The sequence below is a fragment of the Kryptolebias marmoratus genome, linkage group LG11, assembly GCF_001649575.2.
Source record: "Kryptolebias marmoratus isolate JLee-2015 linkage group LG11, ASM164957v2, whole genome shotgun sequence".
NCBI classification, from domain to species: Eukaryota; Metazoa; Chordata; class Actinopteri; order Cyprinodontiformes; family Rivulidae; genus Kryptolebias; species Kryptolebias marmoratus.
Window position 1 is genome coordinate 3,357,961 of NC_051440.1, and position 22,996 is coordinate 3,380,956.

Genomic DNA, 22,996 nt, shown 5'->3' on the forward strand with positions numbered 1-22,996 from the left:
TGGCATTGCATAAAAAAAACAGTATGTCCAATCACAGGACGTGTAAATGTCACGTTCAACGTGAGGCTATCTAGAGGGCCTTACTGACACAACTTGTGATCTGATTGGCTATCGCAACTGTCTATCAACCGTATTTGCCCATTCACTTACAGTGCACAGACGCCTTCATTGCCGATTCTGAAGGCCTGGGCAGATTTCATACAGCCTGGCAACATGAAATAGCTGAATTCTGATTGGATAAAAACTCTAACCTAAAGACAACAGCACTGGAAGGAGCATAATATGACACGAAGAGAATATGAATATTTTTAGATATCTAGGTAAAGTAAATTAAAAATTAAATTAACCTTTATCATAATTATGATCATGATTCTTGGTTATGTTAGGCCAGCAGAGAAGGCCTTGCTGGCCCCTACGGCCCACCACTGGGAACATGAAGTGCTTTAAAATGTCCCCGCAGACGGCTGTGCTGGCTTCAGACAATGATGGAACCCAATGGACACCAAATTATGTCTGTGGAAGCTCCACTCTTCCTCCAGACTGTAGGACCTTGATTTTCAAAATAAATTATACTAAAAGTTACCTTATTTGGGAAGAAGAAGAAGAAAAAAAAGATGACCTCTGAACAACAGTTGAGTCCTCTTTGTCCTCAGCCCAGATAAGACCCTCCTAAGGTTGTCTCAGGTTCAGGAGTGGTTTAACACAAGGGGATAGTTGGAGCCCAGGTTCTGGATCAGGCTGTGGGTGGTGTCTCCAACTCCAGCTGCAGTCCACATCTCATCGCTCTATTGGTCTTATAAAGTATTCGAATGTGAGAAATAATTTGGGGTTTTAAAATGCTGTAAGCTACAATATATCAAGAGAAACAAAAACTTAAACCACATCTCTGTGTGGAATCAAAGTAACTTTTTAATGATATTCTTGTTTACTGCAATGTACCTGTGTATGTACGCCCCACTTTAACTTTATTTTCTTTAGAATTATTTAAAACAACTTGTTCTGTCCATTTAACTTGAATTAACTGGAGCATAATTTGTGGCTCCATTACGAGTCCAAAATCCATTTAAAGTTCAGGTTGTAAGGCAACAAAAAGAGAATATTCATCAAATGAACAAAACAACTGACAGAAATAAGAGTGCAAACAGTCCTGGTGCTCATGTACTGGACTTTACTGACATTAAAGCAATCTGTGCACAATAATTATTAATACCTTACAATAAGATAGAAATCCATCGCCTGACACATCGACATGGTTTGAGCACAGATCTTCAGTTCACGGTTTATTTGTTACACCTAAAGGGAATCAAATGTTAGAACGTCCAATTCTTATTTTTATTAGAACCAATTTTCCCCCCACCATTTTTCCTTTTAGATATTGACCCTCCAAATAAAAAAGGCCACTTATGTTGCAGTCGTTGCAAACTCTTGAGTAACAGTATTTTAATGGGTATGTTTCTACGAGGACATTAAGCTGCCAAATTAAAAAACAAAAACAAAAAAAAAAAAAAAAACTCTCGCTCCTAAATAGTAATGTTTGTAAACCATGTGAAGCTTTCGCCAGTACACGTCTGCTTTAGTTAAAGAGTGCAATCAGGTCGGGACTAAATCGAATACTTAACCAGTTGCTCACACTCACAAGTCTCCACTTTCATTATTCCCATCCCAGCGCAAGAACCAAAAAAAGCCCATCTAACTAAGAGGTAGAAACAGGCGATTATGAAATGTTACAGCGGCACACCATTGATTACGCTTGGTTTTTAAAAAGTTCTAAAGTTTGGAGGGTAAGTATTGCAACCACTCGTAATAGACACAGGAACAGATAAAGAGGGGAGCAATGCCTGATGAGGGAGAATGTGCTCAGCCGCAACTAAGAGGTTTTTTTTTTTTATTTATCAGTGGAGGGGATGTTTTCTTTTTAAAATGAGCATGGCTTGTGTTTCATTCTCCCTGCAGTAGGCCTTTTTGTCAATTACAAATTCAAAGTCAAAAGGTCCTGATTTACTTGGATTAAGGCTCATTAAATCCCCATAGCTCTGTCTTGGAATTTAACAGTCACTTAAGATATTTATTCATTTAAGGGAAAATCTGACGCATTCCTCAATAAAGCCGTTTCCTAAAAAGAGAAGATTATTGGAAAAAAAACAAAAAACATGCAAATTGGAAAAAAAAAAAGAAAAAAGAATCTAACAGTCAAAAACAAACAAAAAAAGACACAGTTGAGCCACTCTAGATGTCAATAATTCATGTAAATGATCAGAACACAGATCCAAAAGAAATCAACTGCCTTCAGGTGCCAGATCGATGCTTCTCGACTCGACGCCGCGGTGCAGCTGGACGCACACGAGGCCCTATGAGCAACAAGCCTCTGCTTTAAAAGCAGCTGAGTGCCACGTGGTAGTGGTTACATTAAGCGTGGTGTTTAAGAAAAAGGAAAGGCGAGTTAAGAACAAAAGGCTGATGCTTCCGCTTGGTTTCTCAGTCGGCTTCGTCCTCAGACTCCTCCTCCTCTGCCGTCTCCAGCCAGGTGAGCCACTGGTTTACCTGACAGAAAAAAAAAAAGTCAGTCTCACACCAGATGGAACTGTTCTGGGGTTCATGGAAAACTGAGGTGTAAATTCAATTTAACCTAGGGCTGCTTTTTGCCACTCTTGATTCAGAAGTGTGTCAGGGATGTACCTGGAATAAAGCTTTTCCTTTTCCAGGGAATTCTTGGGTAATGTCTTCTTTCCACGCAAGGAAGGCTTCTTCTTCAATGATCTCCATGTCGTAGAAATTAACAAAGTAGCGCAGCAGCATGCCTTGTTGGAGAAAAGAACCATTTATCATTTATCACTCTACCCATACACACAACAATTATTGTACATTTTACACAAATGCATAAGGGTCCCTTCATGAAAGGCGGTCACTAATATGTGACAGTGAATAAGATTGTAAAGCTATGAATCTATGATCCATGTGGAATACATATAATCAACTATGGAGATGAGTCATGTTCCACAGTTTTTTTTGGAGGGGCATCTGAAGTTCTCTAGCTGCAAATGGAACAGGGACACCGAAAGCGTAAACAAGGGTTTTAACGCAACTCCTCCTCCTGGGGCGGCTTGAGCAACTTGATAACTCAGCGATTCGTTGATCGGCGTGTTGTGCATATTATTATGCGATGGTACTGTTTTCTGCAGCTACATTGGGACTCGAGCGTAACGGGTTGAATTGGGACACGAAACCAACATGAAGCAAACGATTCATGACTGGTACTTTATTGTTCAACTAGATTTGATCTTGCCGTGGATTTAAAGCTCTCAAGAGTGGTGCTTTCAAACGAGTTTTATTCATTGAATAAATTAGCTGTTTAGCAACATGGGTTTTAAACGTAAACGACACAAAGGGTTACGTTTTTTTTTTTTTTTTTTTTTTTGGGGGGGGGGGGGTAATTTTAACATGTGCTCATGAAACGAGAGGTAAACTCAGACAAGTTGAAGTGATTTGTTTATTTATATCAAAATATTACTGTAGGTGTTGTGTGTCACAAGTGGGATGGAATCTTAAAAAAGTAAAATTCTAAGACAATGAAGCCATCCAGGTTTTCACAGTTATTCAATCAAACTTTATAGAGGCAATCATTTTGTTTTTTTTTCCTTTGTTCATAGGGATGGTGTGTTTGAACTGATCAATAATTTTGACTGTGTGTAACAGTGACCCCATTTCATGAAGTGATCCGTAAACATTTTAACAAGAAAGATAAAGATTCTTTAAAGCCTCCAAACCATCCATTGTTACTGCCTGCAGAAAAGAAACAGTCAGAAAGAGGTCCTTTGGTACCTTTGGGGAAGCAGCTGGCGTTGCAGTGCACCTGCAGAGCGTAGAGGGCGCTGACCTGCAGCTCGGTGTGGTCATGCAGGAACTTCTGCATGACGGGTTTGAAGGCCAGCAGCAGCTGCTTCTCCTGCTCCAGCTGCTCTTTGGGCGGGGCTGCCAGCTGATCGTCGCTCTCCGCCATGCCCAGCTCTTGGGAGATGTACTGCAGGAAACTGGCACACAGCATGGACACTTGCTGGTTAAACCGGAAGATTTCTTGTATAAAAATAAATTATATTTCACATTTACACACGGACAAAGTCACTTTATTAGTTACTGACTGAAGTGTCATATGCAAAAACACAAGAAGGGTGACAACAGCGCAATGACTTTCCAGCAAAATAATAATAATAAAAAAAAATAAAAAAAAAGTCAGCATTTCACTGGGCTGCAACTAGTTGGAGACACAAAACTGCAGGAAAACAAAACTTTTTCCTTTGGAATCGCACTGAATAGACATGTTTATGTCACAAACCCCTGGTGAAATCTGGGCCAAACCTTGCCATGAATACACAACTATTGCACCACTTTCACACAACACTTGTGAAAGTTTGATGACATTATAGAATTCTTCTAGAATTGCGCCGCTCAAGGTGACTGCATGTTGGAGTAGCTCTGTTACTCATTCTGAGATATTGCTTTTGAAAACTTTATTCCTCTTTCTTTCTTGATGTTAATCACTTTTTTTGGATTATCATTTCCTCTGGTATCAGATGCTGTGCAGCTGGAAGGATTTTTACTGAAACCTTTTAGCTTTTGGACATTTTGTTATGATGCGTAACCATGACAACAAGTGTTAAACATGAAGAAACCTGAAGTCCAGTCATGGCCAGAACCAAGCACACCGCCTGTAAATCCACCAGAGGTAAAGCTTCCAGGAAGCAACTCGCCACCAGAGCCGCCTGCAAGAGCGCCAGCGGAGTGAAGAAGCCTCACTGCTACAGTGGCTCTCAGGGAGATCCACCGCTACCAGAAGTCCACTGAGCTGTTCATATGGAAGCTGCCCTTCCAGCGTCAGGTCCAGGAAATCACCCAGGACTTCAGGACCGAACTGCGATTCCAGAGCTCGGCCATCATGGCTCCGCAGGAGGTTTACCTGGTGGGGCTCTTTGAGGACACCAGGACTGAGGACACATTGGGACAGACCACTACAAGAGATCCTTCCTGCCCACAGCCATCAGCATCTATAACAACTCTTTAACTAAACCAGGATTATGAGCTAAAACAACATTTAATTTCCCTTTGGGATTAATAAAGTATTTTTGAATTTGAATTGAATCGTTGTGATAAAATGGCTTTTTTTTTTTAGGCACTCGCGACTGCTGCTCAACAGTAACAAGAATGACAATGCAGCAGGAGTGTGATATAATCTGGGCCGTATAAATAGGAGGTGTCTCATTTGGACATGAAGCGATATGGAGCTCAGAGAAGAGGCGCAGAGGCTGCTGGGTGAGGACCAGGCTGCAGCTCTTCCTGCTGCTGCGGTCAAGAATGACCAGGTCATGTGGTGCCTGTAATGTGCGGTTCTTATTGTTTTCTCTAACATAATCACCTACCCGTCACAAAGTTGTCTCACATTTCTTACATTTTTTAACTCCAGGAGACTAAACTTAGAAGGGTTTGAAACAGAGCACAATGATGTCTCTGAGAGAAAATGTTGCGCAATTTAAACGAATACGTTCAAAAATCCAGCGGCACGAGAACAAGGCCTTGCAACTCACGAGACAAAATTAAGAAACATTTTTGGAAACTCCTTCATGAATGCTGTTTGCAGTTTGTCACCAGCAGTTGCAGCCCAGTGAGAGAAGGGTGTGTTACTTCCAGCGGTGAGGCCTTACCTTGTCATAAGGATATTGACGAAGCCTTTGTCAGTGTGAAGCCTGGGCGAGATATTGTCTTTAATCCACTTGTAGATGGACTGTGGAGAGGGGTCTGCTTTAATCTGCTTCAGCAGCTCCTTCTCCAACTTCAGCAGCGGGAACAGGAAGCTCAACCCCTTCCCTTCCAGAATCTCCAGCATGCGGTCCTTGTTCTGATCAATTTCTGCCACAAAGACAACGTTGTTTATTTACACTGGCCATTAAAAGGGTAAAGCCCCTCTTGTTGCAGGGGGTGGGGGGAATGAGAGGGTTTTACCTGGGAGCATCTTCTGCATGTTGACCTTGCTCTGCTGGAAGAGCTCCGTGAGCCACTCGCGGTCCTTCAGCTTGGCCGACTGCTGCAGGCAGAGCAGGAAGAGGGGGAAGTGGGTGCCGTTCTCCAGGGGGTGAGCCAGCTCTGCCACGCTCACCAGCTCAGCGATGATGGCCCGGGCCGCAAACTGGGCCAGGTAGGACTTCACCAGGGGCACGTCCACCTCGATCTTGGGGCACTGGTCCAGGACGTTGAGGAAAGCCTCAAAGTTGTGAGAGGAAAATGTTGAATGTGATAAATGTCGAACAAAAAGAATTGAACTCTGAGGAAGTTTGTGTGCTCAGAACATGTAGATTTGTTGTTGGGTGAATGATGGCTTCACCTACCTGCATGAAGTTCTCTCCAGTGATAAGACCCTCAGTGCGGAGGGTGTGAATCAGAGTGCTGACGTGCTTCTTGTCCTCATCGGGCCGGTCCAGGGAACACACGATCATCTTACTCAGCATCTCCGGCAGGAAATGCTTCGGAGCCTTCATCTCCCGCACGCCGCTCACAGCCTCGGTCAGGTTCTTAGTGTTCAAGTACTCAGTCATAACTGCCTCCTGGATGACAGGAGGGGGAGCAAAACATGAGCTGCAGTCACCTTTCCAAAAAGGACAAGTCATTTGTTTCTTCTTCTTAAAACAACTTTCTAATCTGTCTCTCATCTGTTTGTCTTGGAGCGAGCCATGACAAGCAGATGAGAGACAAGCAGATGCTTGTCTTGGAGTGCGCTCCTTTAAGAGCCTAAAATACTCAAGACGATTGATGACTCAGCTACAAGTTTTAGACACCTGACTGAAATAATATGACATATTTGAGATTTTAAACACCTTTAACACTTACCGTAAGTTTCAGCAGCTCCTCCCTGGCAGGAGGCGGCTTCTTACTCGTTTTCTGAGGTTTCTCCTGGATAGGCGGAGGGTTGGTCTTCAGGCCAAGCTGTGGAGGCTGAGAGCAAAGATTGCCTCATCAGTTTAGAAAAATCGTTGTATTTTAAAGAGAAATGAAGCCAAGTTTTCAAAATCTAATATTTCTTTTAATCCCCCCCCAAACTGTAAAGCAACTGTGTCCCACCTGTCCTAGAGGAGGGGTCTGAGTGCGTGGGGGCTGGGCACTGGGAGGCATCATTGTCGGAATCTGAGGCTGAAGCTTCGGCACCTGGTTCTTGTTGAGAAGGAATGACTGTGCAGGCCTCAGGCTGATCTGCGAACCACAAAACGGAGAATGCAGTTAATCTTATTCTTCAGAATGCTGAATCGGTGTCGTAGTGATAAGCTGTACCCTCATATCTCATAATCGCAGTCAGCGGACCTGCTACCAGTTTGGAGAAAAGAGGAGGAGGGATAGAAGAGGAGAAATGGTAGACAGAGCAAAGAGCAGAGGAAAGACTAATAGCAGGTTTTGTTCCTCAGAATAACGCGTCTTTTTATAATCACTGGGCATCGAGACTCGAGGAAAGGGAAGAAGGCAGAGTCTAGTCATTACTGCCACTGGTATTCATTTATTTCATCTTCAAGTTTTACAGAAAAACTTGAAGTCTGCAGACATTTTGGTACCTTACAAAAACAGCTCTATTAGTTCTAGTTACCTCGTCTGCATTGAGCTGTCCTTTCTTGCTGAAACGTGGAGGCATGTCCTTGGACTGCACCTGCGACTGACTGATGTGGTTCTGGTTCTGGTTTAGGAAATGCTGGTTCTGAACCTGTCAAGAAGTCAGAAAAGTATTGAGTGACTAAAGATTTGCTTTTCTCCCCCCTGAACGTTGTACCATGATTAATATTCGCGCCCACTTTCAGCAGGGTTACCTGGTTGGACTTAACAAAAGACTTGGGCCCCACGTCGAACTGTGACTGCGGAAGAGGCGCAATGTGGCCGCTGTGGCCATTGAAGAGCGGGTTGGTGCGATGGCGTCCCATAGTGGGCGAGTACCTGTCCTGAATAACCCCTGGGCCGGTTCCAATCCCACTGCCTGTGGAACAAAGGACCAAACGTGATACAGGCTCAGAGTCAAAACAGAACCACAGGCGGACACATTCAAAGGTTTAAAAAAAAAAACAAAACAAAAAAAAAAAAAAACCACACACGTACCTGGCATCTGTCCAAACATGTCAGCCAGTCCCCCGAGAGTCTCCCTGTCCAGCTTCATTCTGTTGGGCATGAAGGGGCTTTCCAGGAAGAAGTCCATCCTCATCCCCTGAGACATCGGTGCTGGGATGAAAACACCCAAATCCTAACAAACAAACAAAAATGTCTGAATTCAGAGTTCAATATTAAAATGTAATTTACTTAACTGCTTCTTTGTATTTCACATGTGTATGTGGAGCCCCAGACTCACCTTCACTGCCTCCTGACGGATTTGGTTAATCGTCTTTGGTCCGTTGTCGATGAAGGCCTTGCGGGGGATCCAGTTGTTTTCTCGCAATTCCACTGTGTCTTGCAGCAGGAAGCGGATCCTAGCAGGCAACTCCTTGTTGTTCATTAAGGATCGCATACGGCCAAAGTACTGATCCATTAAAGACTGGTGAGAGGACAGGAAGAGGGAGGTGGGAGTGAGCAGATGCAGTTTAGGTGGGCGTTAGTTTAGTCCAGGTGGTGAGCTGAGACAGCATTCCCACCGACACGGCTGACCCAGACAGAAACAAAAAGCAAAAAAAAAAAAAACAAACAAGCTCAAAATGTCCAAAATCCTCTGATAGTTTAAATTCACTGCTAACAAACTGACAGATAAATGCTATGTAGTCGATGTCAGTATGTGATCAGGTTTAAATGTTACAAAGACCATTTTAAGTCCAAACAACCCTCGACGGCATCTTCTTTAACTCTTACCTTTGCTTTCTCATGGTCGAGTCTCGGCCCCACGGTTCTCATTATCTGACAGAGGCATTCCAGGTCCTCCCCCATATCTTTGAGCTGTACTCTCTTCTTCTTTTCCAGAAGCTTCACAAAACATTGAGACAAAAAGGGAGGTGGTCACACTGGGAGTTTACTAGTTAGACTTAATGAATTAACAGTTGTTAAATGCTGTCATCCGTCAGCATTTAACAACTGTTTTTCAAAAGAATGTATCTCCCAAAAATCTAAACAAACAAAAAAAAAAACAACTGACAAATGACACGAACTGCTTTATTTTTAGAGTGTGGATTTGGCTCAGAATTACTATGATAAATTAATTAAAGTTTGAATCTGCACGAGCTGAACTTGAACAGTAGTGTGAACTTCTACAACACCGTCAATAAATGTAACTTCAGAAACAAACCACAGTGAACATACTGTTTTGATGCACTTATGAAGGATAGATTCGTGGATGAGGTCGAGTTTGCCAAGTTCCCCGATGAATTTAATGTTGCCAAGCATCTTGATCTTGGCAATGGCACGCTGCTCCTCCTCCTCAGAAGTAAGAGGGTTGTCATGTTTGTCATAGACTGAGGACAAACAGAAGAACATTAGATTAGAGGTGATCAGGTGGCAACAACAAGAACTACAACACAATAAACGTGTGAGTCTTTGGTGGCTTAAACATTCAATAACAATTCATCTGTTGATGATTTGAGGAATTTTGTTTCCTTCCTCACATCTGGAGTGGATCACTGACTGCTCCTAATTATGTGTACAAGTTGTAAATAATCATCTCACCTGTTGCAGCTAGATTTTGGAGAAATACGGCTTAACCAAATGGTCCTACTTCTAAAGCGGATTTTGATGGCCTAAAATTTCATAGCCGTTTACATTTACTTCCGTCAATTTCACATTACACAGGGGTTTTAAAAGAAATAGGAAATTCCCACTGGATGTGAACCCTGGATGCACTTAAGTGCTACAGCTAGCTGCTATTTGCGCTTGTAGATTACCACAGAATCTGATGCAAATGTAATTCATCTCGTTTATAAATAAACATTTGCATGAACAATAAAAACTTTGGAGACTGAAGTTGTTTTAAGACCACAGCAATCCACTTTGGACTTAGCTGCATCCAGACTAGCCTTTAGCTCACCAATCCTGTCTGATAAAAACTATTTCTCCAAATTAAAGCCTTTCAAGAAGCTTTCTACAACAGTCAATGTTTATGACTTCACACAGAAACCTACTTAAAACTGGCTGAACAGTTACTTTAAATTTGAAGCCTTAAGATCAGACTGAAAACATTTACTGTGGTTCCTCATTTAAGCTGTGATGCTAAATGCTCAATTTATATCAAGTTGAACTTTATACATCATGTGGATTTCATTTAGTTTGGTTTTCTTGTTTGTTCATAAAGTTCAAACTGTTACTAGATGTTTGTGCTGAGCTCTGTATTCATGTGCCAGAATCACCAATGATATAACTCCTGTTTTACAAACCTAATATTGCTTGACAGCTGATTATAACTTACTACACGATCTGAACATCTTATTTTTAAGCTGTATCTGGAGAATTGCTAATGAACCGTTTTAGTTAATAATTTGTGAAAAGTGAGACCTAGAGCAGGTTCTGTCACTGAACCGAAGCAGAATCAGTCAGCTCAGAGCACGCGCCACAATGAGACTTACTTTCAACATTTCTGGTGCGGTTTTCAAATTCATCTTGAAGCTTGGAAATCAGCAGTCTCCTGAAGGTCTACAAAAACAAATTAAAAATATCAGTGTTATGCGTTACAGCAAAATACTGCTGTGGAAAAACATGCCACTTCCATATAAAAACAATCTGAAATGCGGTCATAGTTCAAATACTTACTGTGCTCTGCTTTTGGGATGTTTGGATCTCAGATGAAGGGCCATCAAAGTTTGGTGCGTCCTCTGCCAAGCGCAGACATAGCTGAGCATAGAGCGAGCTATACTTCGGCTCTTCTAGGGCTTTGTCTACAATCTGAAACAAACCAGAGCGGAACCACAAAGTCATTAAAACGAGTGGTAATGAGTCACCGAGTGCAGCCTGCCAAGTACGGATGAATACGCCTCCATTTAGCAGAGCTCTACAGAATAAGAAAAAGAAAAGATCTTTACTTACCAGCAAGATGATTCCTTTAAGGACGAGTTTTGAATCTACGCCCACATTCAGGAGCTCAAGGCATAGCTTGTCAAACTTCTCAGGCGTGAGTTTGTTGAGTATGCTGGATGAACAAAGACAAGCGGGGAGGGGTGAGGCAGCAAGAGTAGGAAGTCAGATTAACTGAGAACATAAGACAACCTGAGCAGAAATGATTAGTCGTACAACCATCAGCACAAACAGCTTGGATCCTGGTATAAACATTTGAGCTGCTTTAATTGTTGTAAATTGAACGTGCCATATTTTACATACTTTCTCACCTCAGGCCACATTATTTGTCACCTGTTGTATGCCTACATCTCTTCTTTTCAACTTTTGAACTCGTAAACATCACCTGATACAGAAGGGATGCAGGCTAAGGAGCCTTTAGCAAAGCACATGCCACCATGATCTCTTTTTGTTTAGTATCAATAACAAATAAAGCAGCAGGAACACCTCACTTTACTCAAACATGGCTAAAATATGGCTTCCTCAGAAGTTTGTCTGAAAACACTCAAATATATTACTGGGTTAGGGAGATGCATACACTGTCAACAAATCTGTGCCAGATCAAGATCCCTCCACATCATCTTTGTGAATTTGAACCTTACCCCCTCACTTTCCTGAAGATTGCATCATGTCGCTCTTTTTCGTTGCTGGAGTTGGCATCTCGTCTAGTGCTTCGTGAAGGAACCCATTTCTGAACGCTTTGCCCTGGGGTTTTCCCCAGGAACTCGCTGCAGACACAGACGGAAAGGCTGAGCCAAACAGATTCTGACGACAAAGTGGCTTTTAAAGAAAAAAGGAAAAAAAAAAAAACAAAAACAAACAAACGCTCTGGCAATAGTAATTTTTCTGTGACAAAACCTAAATGCTAAACCCAGTCATGCACACAGCTCTGCTGTCCTTAACTCGAACCTTATTTAAACTCAAGTATTAATCATTGGGTCAAAACATTCTTTGTACAAGTTCTCTCTTTGGCCAGTTTAAAAGTATTTCCTAAATTTACTCCCTCTGGTAAAAAATGATCCAGGCTACCCATAATGTTTATCCGCAGCCATCAGTAATTCTATTACAGGACTTCTGGGAATTCAAATCAAAGCTTCCTGCATTCTGTACTTTTAATCGAAGCTGTCCAGCTCTTTTACAGTGCAGTCGAGCAACTACCATGAATTGTTACTTATGCCACATTAAAATGTACACTTTAATGTTAAGGGCAATAAACAAACCTGTTGCCGACAGTCTTGGGATAGTGCTGAGGTGCACCCCTACCACCTCCTCCCCCTGAAGAAGCACTACAGAGGCAAACATGGAACATGTAAGTTCATCTAACTCGTTTAATAACATCTGCATCTTTAAATAACAAGAAGCAACGGCTTTTGTTTTGCGTTCAGGCACTTAAAAGGACCAAAACAAAATGAACAACGGAAGAACTGATCATTTGATATGTAATGCCCAATGCTTAACACCAAAATTTAAAAAACACGTGAAATAGTGACTAATCTTAACATTAAACATCTATAATGACTCGGTGTGGTTACCGTCTTCATTGATTAGCATTGCATGCTGGGAGACAGAAGGCAAAGCATGTCACATGTGACCTAATGCTGCAGTCAGACAACTGAAAAGAACAAAACATCTTTCCCTTGTAAACTAAAACATGCTCTTTGATTAATATTAGCTAGAGTAACCTCCCACCAATAATCTTTGTTTAATCATGTTTTTGTCAAAGCAGACAAGGAAAGAAAATAAAAACTATAAAATTAAAGGTCTAGAATTTCTTGAAGAAACACATATTGCCCATCGCCTTTCACATCAGTTTTTAAACCATGGGTGTCAAACTCCATTCCTCGGGGGCCGCTGTCCTGCATGTTTTAGATGTGTTCTTGCTTTAAAACACCTGCTTTAAATGGATGACTTGTTGCCATGCTCCTGGAGAACTTGATGATTTGGTGAGGAGCTAATCAAACCATTTGAATCAGGCGTGTTGGAGCAGAAAAACCTAAAACTCCCAGGACACCGGCCCTCGAGGCCTGGAGTTTGACACCCCTGTTTTAAACCAATCTTCTGTTGAGAAATGACTGTGTTATAGTCGTTTAGGTGGAGATCTCATGCTGGTGTGAAGATTAAGTATTGTGAATGACCCTCAGCTACTAACACTTCAAATTTTAGAGCAATATATGTAGAGTATAGTGGAGGGTTTTAATCTATTCCGAGATCCATTGCATCATGAAATTGAAATATATTAAATCCACTTTCAAGTGTCAACTCGTAGCTGCTGTTCAAGCATGTTGCAATAAACTTTTATTTTCATCTTTCATCCAGCTGTCTCTACTTGTTGCGACCCCGAGTTTGATACTTCATGCGTCTCCATCTTTCATAACTTATGACTTAAATGCCGACACAATATACGGTGGGCTCGGTGTAACACCGCGCCGCACAGAAAGCCGCTGCCGTAAAGCAGCGTCATGTCGCAAAACGGAGGTTCTTCGCAAAATAGTCATTTTTTCTTATTATTTATCACTTATATAAACTGAATGTATGCAAAGTGACAACACTAATACATTCGTCGTAGCCTACGTTATGAAATATTTACATGAATCATTGATACAATTATGATAGAAACGACAGAAACGATAGAGACGATAGAAACGATAGAAGAAAATATATCACGATAGACACTTTTCTATCGTGCCCACGATATGTATCGTTATATCGCCCAGCACTAAGTTGGGCTACAGATAGTCTAATAAAGATGCTGTCAGGCTCAGTTCCTATTTGCCTGAGGTTTACACACAAGTATAGCAACAGTGTGATGGGTAAACTAAGATGTACAGATGGAGGGACGGATGATCTAAGGAAAGGGGAAGAAGAAGAATCTTTAAAAGTAGAAATCTTTTGTCTACAGAAAACCCTGAGACGATTACAGCCTACAACAATCTGAAGTTCGGGTTGAAGTGAAACAGCACATCCAGCTCACCGGTGCTTATTTAGTTAGCTTAAAAATATTTAACACAAGAGTTCAAAATTCTTCAAAGACTTGGCTTGATATGAGTTTTATTATTTTATTGGTGCCTTTTTTTAAACAACAAGCACCTAAACACATTTAATCTACTTTTTGTTTTAAAATAAACTGTTGAAATATGAAGTGTAAATTGTCGATTTACAATGAAATTCATCAGCACTGAAGCTGGGAGTAAAAACAACTAAGTAGTAGCAATATAAAGTGGTGCTATTAAATGTTTCAATGGAATCAATAGTGACATGACTGGAGCGTCACCACACAAGCTCTCTTAAAAAACGGATAATTTTCTGCTTACAAAAAAAAAAAAAGTTCAAAACAAGTTTCCAGTGGATTGCAGCCCTCAAGATTCTAAAGATTTTCTTAATAAACAAGATAAAAACAAAATTTCAGAGTTGACTGAGAAAAGCAGCTCTGCAACTTGGATGGGAAATTTAGATTAATCACATTTGGGTTGCATTTTACACTCGACTCGGCAATCAAATTCTCATGTACATTTTCAACTTGTGCAAATACCGAAAAGACAGAAGTAACAACGAGCAACGCACCGGCAACATCCCCCTCCATTCTTAATGGGCCTACAAATGATTTGTTCAGGCAGAGTACTCATTTTCTGTGCCATTACTTCCCTCTGTTATTATCCAACCCGGGCAAACGTTGATTAAAAAAACCGAGTGCAACACGATCAACAAAAGTTACAGCAAGTGTGCATGACGTAGTGGAACAAAGCAAGTTAAACTACACTCCAGTGACCACTCTGCTGTCACTGATTGACCAAAGAGGACTTTTTCTACCATCACACAGACAAGCATTTACAGAAATACAAGTCAAGTGGATGGACTGAGCGTTTGAACAGTCAGGACATGTGAAATTGTGTTTGAAATACATTTACGTTGGTACTGATGTGGCCTGTGGATTATTCCCCTTCAATTCCAAACTATAGAAACTTACAGAACCTTGTGAACATCCAACGCCACAAAGTTTCTACATGTTCTCTTATTTTAAAAACCCCACATATTCCCAGGCTCAAGTTTATTGACACCTGTCATTTTTCAAACCTGAGTGTCATTTACTGTAATAATAATAATAATAACAAAAAAAGTCTTACTTTTTCCCCAAATAAATATCTGCTAATCTAATTTCAATTCAAGTCATAAAAACAGGGTGCCCTCTTTGTACCAACATATTCCTGTTGAGGATAAATTGGAAATAAAGCATACAATTTAAAACTGGGATAACTTATGACTGCAAAGTGTCATACATGACACTTTGCAAAGTCTGGCCCTATATAACGCGTTTTAAAACCTAACTACCGTCACAAAAAGCTTTGTTGTAAGTGGCACATTAACAAGTTCCTACCAAGACGCTGTCATTAGGAGGGACTGTTTTGTCCAAAGACACATCAACATGTACAGGCTGTGGACTAAACTGCAAACTGGTTCATCAGAAAAATCACAGCCCTCCGTGGCGCATGTAATGCTGTATGAGGTTTATCTGTAACACACTGATACATTAAACTAGAGGCTTGATCTGGAGATAAAATGTGTCCATCTTTTACATGTGATGAGCCAGTTATTCATGTTTAGAAATCTGGATTCTTAATTTGTTATTTTAGAAGTCAGGATGTAGAAATGGGTTGGAAGCATGTGTTTTCCCATGCTCTTTTCTTTTTATCCAAACCTAAAAGACAATATACACACACTTTTCCAGACTCCTGGAATCCCAACACTAGAAAACTGCCACCTCAAACCTCACTAGAACTTAACATGCTTACCAAATCAACATGTAGATATTTAGAAAACTCTGAGCACAACTTGGATGGTGAACTTGTTGGCATTAGATTACAAAACACAAGCCTGAAACCCTCCCAAGGCTCAGTGTACATAACCAACCCCCCTTTCAAAAAAGGTCTCACAAAGAGAAATGCCTGACAGCCATTTTGAGCATTCCCACATCCTGCTTTGTTCTAAACGCCAAAGTTCCAGCCAGAAATGCTTAGCAGGAGGCTAAAGCAGAGGACAAATGGAAGCAGTTTTCATGCGAGCCCGTCCTGCTTCGAGCCATTTACCTGAAACGAGAAGCACCCCCTTCTGCAATCACACTCTCCACTTTGGCGGCTTGACAATGAAGAATACTCGAAAGAATAAGAATAATAGGAGGGGATGGGGAAAACGGTGCTGGGGAAGACAAAAAAACAGGCAATTAGAACCACCAAGGGGAAAGACATTTGCACACTACTTGACTAAAAGAAATGGACTTTAAAAAGCATCTGTCTATTGTTGTCAATGACGTTCATGACGCAAAAATGAGTTTAACGAACAAAGACAACCAGTCTATAGTGACACAACGTTAGCGCATTTCTTTACGAGGCATTAGTGGGTGGTTTCAACTTGTTATTACCATATTAAAAGTAAAAATGTTTGAATGTACACAAGCCTCCCCGGCCCTTGTACATTTTGTTTCCCAAACAACAAAGCGAACAGTGCGTCATCTCGCCGGCTAAAGCTACCCGCTCGTTAATTAGCTAGCCTCGCTACAGGAGCCACGAATTAGCTACGTCACGACAACATTCAGACGTTTTCCACGTTAAAAATCACAACCAATGTGGTTAAATCAGCTGCAACTCATAGTGCGAAGAGTGACGATATCTGTGGCTGTATCGCCCTATTGTTGCGCTGGGTCTAAATCTCGGAAGCTTCGTTTTGTTTCTGGGATGCGCTGTGGAAGCAAAAACAGCCCGTAAATTCAACATTAACGAGACTTTCGGTGCAGAGGAACGAGGCTGGGCACAGCCGCTTCCAGTCGGCTGTGCATGTGTTGCTATCCCCTTGCAGGGGTGAGAACATTGTGGGTCTAATGCCAATTTTGAAGGGAACGTGGCCGAATTTTGTGTGATGGGACATACTTTCATTAAATCGTAAAATAAAAAGGTACTAAAATGGTGCTTTAGTGAATGCATTTATATAACTAAAAGCTATAAATAAAGGCTGAACGACGACGCCATTTTCTACTAGAACAAATCAGCTGAAGCATCTGCCGGCTCCTAAGCTAATATGCGCTAGTTAGCCCAACACAAGGCTGATGTTGGATCTGCTTGTACGCTTGCTAGCTAGCAGAAGCCATTTTGGGTGAACCGGTGCGGTTTTGTAAGAGAAGGAAAAAACCTGCCTTACCTTTACTAAAGCAACTTCAGTTTTTTTTTTTTTTCGTGACTACCAAATAAGAAATAAAAGGTTGTACAAGAAAAGCGAGTTTTGCAACGGTTATCAGGAGAGCTACAAGTCGAAAGATGTCCGCACACACTTCAACCCTACGCACACTGCCTGGTTTGTTTGCGCTAGCTAGCTGGTAGAGAGCTCCAAAGCTGGCAGCCTTATGGGGACAGAAGAGTCAACCGTTTGTATTGGTTGCTTATTTTGTTACTATGTAAGTCCTAGCCAATCAGAGCAAAGATGTGTTTTAGGGCGTCGCCGTTAGCGCATCTAATCCAATAAGAGGCATCTTCACAGAAAGACGACCGCCCCCTTTAGATGATTGACAATGAGGTTGAGCTACAGGGAACAGAAAAAGGACGTATTAAATTTGCCGTTATTAAAAAAAGTAAGTGTTTTTAATTTAAACTAATAAAAAGACACAATGAGTAACACATATTACTGAATTCCAAGCAACTGTAATAAAATAACATGACGTTTTTATAGGACTTTTTAATGTATTTTGTTTTGTTGATATAATAATTACATTAACTTCATCCCCTCAGTATTTATTTCAAAATGATTATCTTGCATCTCACAACAGTTTAAAAAAGTAGACTTTGACGCGTTTGTCTTGTTTCATCAACCACAGAGATAATTTCAGATTCATTATTAGTCTTCATTCAAATTCAGTAATGAAAAGGTCTATTTATTATCATTGTTTATGCTCAGGTTTTCAAAATGTAAAGTGCATCGTATCAGCCGTTAGAGATCAAGATTTTTTCATTTATCTACAATTTAAACTAGTTTTATATGGTAAATGTTATTTTAAATGTTAACATGAACAAATGTTAACATTAACATTTTTTTGCAAAATTGAAATTTTTTTATTAAATGTAGTAGTAAAACATCACAATTAAAATAAAATTCTAAAGGATATAGTCTGAACACTGTCAAGTGGGGCTCTGGACAGGTTATGAGTAGTTAAAGGGGAAATTAAATAAAATATCAAAATAATGAGTTTTCATGTTTTTCTTTTAGTTAAACACTATCATAAAACACTCCAGTGGTCTATTTCTCTGATTTAAACATTAATGACTTGTTTTTAGTTTTTGTGTCAAAATCCTGAAGTGGGCTGATTGTGTGGGCGGAGTTACCTCCTTGGTTGGTGACGTAGAAGCTGTGGTAGACCGCTGTAGGACACTGAGGAGGTTACTGTCAGTGTTTATCAGAGAAAATGGAAGCAGAAGAAGAAGCAAGTTTTGTTAACAAGAGTACTGCTTTGAAAACACATTTCTTTTTGGTCTGGAGTGATGCTGTCGGGAACTTCAGCCCCACATTTCACAAAAAACCCAGAGCTTTACAGTGATGTCACACCGTTTTCAAGGAGTTTCCCATCAGGACAGAGAGAGGCTGCTGGTGTCGGTCCAACAGGTGGTGGTTCTTCTATTGAAGGTTTGTATTTCAGGTGGTCCTCTTCAAAACATTAACTCCACAGTCAATCACCAGACTTTGGGTTGTAATTTTCACCAGGAGGTAAACTAACCACATCCATCAAACCTTCTTGTCCTTTAGGAAGCTGAAGAATGACACAGCTGTTGAAGTTTTGGGTCAATTTACACAATTAATTACAATACACTGAACCGTTTCACCTCTACACTATTTGTATTTGCTATTTACTGCCTTGTGGGTGTTTCTTTGTTTGGCACGCGATACGTCACACTTCTAAGTGATAACAGAAAATGCTGAAGAGAGCCTAGTAATTTTTTCAATCTTTGATTAATAATTGTAAATCAGTGTAATTTTTTTAAAATGAGAGATTCTGAAAACAAGTACCGTTTATGACTTTTCTTTTGACTTATATTAGCTTCAAAACATTTCCCCTTTAATAGCTCTTTAAACAACCTCAGTTTGCAAAATTAAAGTTTAACCCTCACGCCCTCCTCAAACTTACTACACGTTTGTGGCAAAAATGTACACACACACACGCGCACACACACACACACACACACAAATACTGTTAAATTATCATACATCAGTATGTTTTTCTTCTTGTTCATAAATCTCTTCTACTACTTCAAACTTGCTCAAAATGACCAAACATTTAGTCAGTTTCAGGATTTTTACTCTAGCTAGTTTAATTATACTTGGCTGTTTTTAGCTGTGTGTTTTGGGTCATTATCCTGTTGGAGGACCTGTGACTCTGTTTTGGGGTCAGTAGGTTGATTGTTCTGTTGGTTTGTTTAACAGAAGATGATGGTATGAATGGTTGTGTACGGGTACTTTTAAACCAAAGACATTAAGGATTATTACTTTACATTCACTGAGTTGTTAGATCTGTAAATGGAATTACCATATTTTCACTATAGGGCACACTGGATTATAAGACGCACTGTCATTGAATGGTCCATTTTCGAACTTTTGTCACATTTTGTCGCATCCTTGTGCACCTCTCAATTTTTGTAACTTTGTGCGGACCGTGCATGCCGCGCTCCATTCAAAATGGATGATTTTGGTGCTCTAGCGGAGCTGGTTCGCCTGTATCAGCATTTATATGATCCCTCTATGAGAGATCACAAAGGTAATCAAATGGTTCAAAACACACAGAAGGATACTGCACTGATGTAAGCACCAAGTATAAATGCCTCCAACGCTTGCTAAGGTCAGCGCGATGTGCGCGGAGCCCTGCGCGACACTTCAGAGCACAACTAACTAGCCTTAAGGCGCACTGTTGTTTTTTGAGAAAATATCTTCAAACTTTCAGCGCAGTTCAAGCAAACCATTTTCAAACTTCTACACTGTCGCCAGTTTATTTCTGGCAAAGAATATTATAACACTCCTGCTAGAAATGCCCTCAGGCTGGACCGGAAGTGCTACAGCTTGCTGCTGTTGCTTATATTTGAACTTGGGAATAACCACAGAATACAGTTAGTTAGTTAGTTAGTTTCTTTTGTACCATACACCATAAACGGTGCACAGCCCCCACAGGGTTATAAGACACAAACATATTTCAAAGATGCAGACAGAGACCAACATCAACATCCTTCAAACATAAAGTGTCCTCTTTCAAAGATGCCAGGCTTTTAAAACAAAATGAGCTAACTGAACCACATAATGTTTAAATAAATACTGTAGTTTATCTTCATCACTTATATTAAAAAATCCAGGTAAACATCAAGAACTTTACCAAACAATTCATTTCTGACAGTTGTATACAAAGGAAAATAAAATAAGAAATGCATTTCATTTTCATTTTCATTTAGATCACACAGAGAACATTTTCAATCCTTCTCTGGGACTGAGTGAAATCGTCCAGCTTCTAAAGCTAGAGGCGAAGTACCAAATCTAAGCTGTGCACACACTGGCCTCTGGTTTTCACTTAAGTTCTATGTCACATAAAGCTCCGGACCATAAACATCCTTTATTAAAATATTAGCTCGTAATTTTGGTTTAAATAAAATGTCACTAGCCCATTTATACTTATAAGCATCAAAATACAATAATTTAATTTGTTCAACATTACATCCCAGCTTATTTCTAGAAGTGTACTGAAAATCTAACAATGTATTGTAAATTATGTGAGGATCTGGAGTTTTTGTCCCTGCCCTGTTGGAGGTGCCACTAATTCTTCCTCCTCAGCTGAAGCAGATTTCACCTGATGAGCAGCACCTGTATTTAAGCCTCCGGCTGGTTCCAGATCTTTGCTGGAGCATCATTCCTTATGGGTCAGAGTCTCAGCAGCTAAGTCCTAATACGAAGCTCACGGCTATGCTAACCTTGTTTTGTACTTCTCCTTCGCTTCAGGTTGTGCTGTCCTACTTGTTGCAGTTGTTTGCCTTCCTGGAACTTACCTGCTTCTGGACCTCTGGACTCCTCCCTTCCTGGACTGCTTCTGGTTTGCCCTGCTTTGTCTCCGTGCCTTGCCATCTCCTCGGACCTGTAAGACAAGAACTATTGTGCTCAATCTCCTACTGCACAATCAAACTAATCATGTACCCGAGACTCACCTTGCTCCTCCTTGCAGTTTCCGATCCTCCTGGTTGTCTCTCACTATACATACATTCACCTGTAAATAAAATCCTTTCCCTTTTTACTCCGCCTCAGTGTCTGGTTTTCAGTGCCACTCGTACAACAAATTCTGGATTATGTCAAATAACAGCAAAGCTGACAACATTGCAAGGAGAAAACCGGGTTTAAATGAACCCCTGTGAAATGTTTAGTAGTTTGAAGATGGCAGCCCATTTTTTTTTTTTTTTTTTTCTTGGCTGCATTCCAACTAGCTGTTAGCTCGCCAGTCCTGTCTTTCTTCAAACTGAGGTTGTTCAAAAAGCTATCTACGACAGGTAAGATGTTAACTGTTAAGCTTTCCACAGAACCTCACTAAAGGATTTGTTCTTTATGGATCATATTTTTAATGGGTCAGTCATTTGAGCTAATGATCTCCCGAAAAGCTTTAAATTTTTTTTTTTTTTTCCCCTGTGACTCTTCCTAAAAGGAAAAGAATCTGCCTTCGATCACTTTCCAGTTCAACTCTGATTCCTCCAACAGAGCTGAGGTTTGAAGATCTGTTCTAAGGGCAAACTGCTGCACAGCTTCTGTCCGCTGACACCGCCTCTGGTCATGACATGCTCTTTTACTCACAGCCAAGAAAATTATTAGGGACCTCCATCACTCATGACATGTCAGAACCACCCTGGATGTTTCAAGTTAATCAGCCCTCCACCTCTTTTTGTTTTTTGCAGATGTTTTTTAGCAGAAAAAACTGCTCTGTTTGAGGACTCAAAAAGAAATGAGCAGCATGATGGAATCATTTGGGAATAATTAACTGTGTTCAAACCATGAAACTAAACAACTTAATTTAACATACATCAAAAATAACTTAATGGTTTCTCACCAGTCAAGCCTCACATGCCATATTAAGGAGGTAATAACAAAAATGTTAGTTTCCTCACCTATGGTGTTCAAAGACAAGTTACAGGTCTGATCTTTTTTTTGTTTGCTTGTAATGCTGAGTCAGCATTGTTACCTCTTCCAAGGAGGTAATGTTTTTGGTAGTGCTGATTTGTTTGTCTGTTAGCAAGACTACTTAAAAACGAATGAAGAGATTTTGAAATTTTCAGAAACAGCTGAGGTTGTCACAAGGAACAACTTAAGTTTTGGTGGTAATCTGGATCATGATCCAGATCGGACTGTATTCTAATGAGGCTAGGGCTTCGGTGGAGGTTCGCGCTCTCTGAGGGCTTCTAGTTATTTTCCTGTTTATAGTTTATTTCCTATTATTTTTTTATTTTTCTTTTTTTTTTCTTTTTTACTGTAACTACTTCAGCATACATTCAGCCATTCATACAACAAAATATTTGGCTTGTTCAGAACATTATGACGTTGTCTTTTGGTTTTTGTAACTTTTTGACATATTCCACTTTATTTACCATTTATTCTTTTATCAAACATACTGTTTTGCTAGTTTTAGCTCTTATCCATCCATCCATCCATCCACTTTACCCCCTTTTTCCTTTCCGGGGTGTGGGGAGCTAGAGCCTATCTCCAGCAGTCACTGTGCCAGAGGCGGGGGACACCCTGGACAGGCCTGCAGTCCATCACAGGGACACATTGAGACTAACAATCAGTCCCACTCTCTCACACAGCTAGGGACAATTTAGAGTTACCAGTTAACTTAACATGCCCCGTTAAGTCGAACCACTGCACCACCATGCTTAAGCCTCTGTTTAAGCTTTCTAAAGTATTCACAAAC

At 40.6% G+C, this 22,996-nt stretch overlaps 1 protein-coding gene and 1 non-coding gene across 2 annotated transcripts; both read right to left on the minus strand.

Annotated features, from left to right (window-relative positions):
- Positions 1–1,151: 1,151 nt before the first annotated feature.
- On the minus strand, positions 1,152–16,226 carry eif4g2b (eukaryotic translation initiation factor 4, gamma 2b). Its single transcript, XM_017438450.1, has 19 exons — positions 16,122–16,226; positions 11,643–11,768; positions 11,014–11,116; positions 10,741–10,872; positions 10,557–10,623; positions 9,301–9,452; positions 8,857–8,967; positions 8,366–8,548; positions 8,119–8,260; positions 7,836–7,999; positions 7,619–7,732; positions 7,105–7,233; positions 6,874–6,978; positions 6,375–6,590; positions 5,992–6,250; positions 5,694–5,898; positions 3,820–4,028; positions 2,677–2,798; positions 1,152–2,541 (listed from the first exon to the last, which is right to left on the minus strand). The coding sequence occupies exons 6-19, from the start codon at positions 9,382–9,384 to the stop codon at positions 2,476–2,478; spliced, it is 2,109 nt and encodes a 702-aa protein (XP_017293939.1). The 5' UTR covers positions 9,385–9,452; positions 10,557–10,623; positions 10,741–10,872; positions 11,014–11,116; positions 11,643–11,768; positions 16,122–16,226; the 3' UTR covers positions 1,152–2,475.
- LOC112449746 lies at positions 7,308–7,473 on the minus strand. Its single transcript, XR_003038267.1, has one exon. It is a non-coding gene; the product is annotated as a small nucleolar RNA SNORD97 (small nucleolar RNA).
- Positions 16,227–22,996: the final 6,770 nt, after the last annotated feature.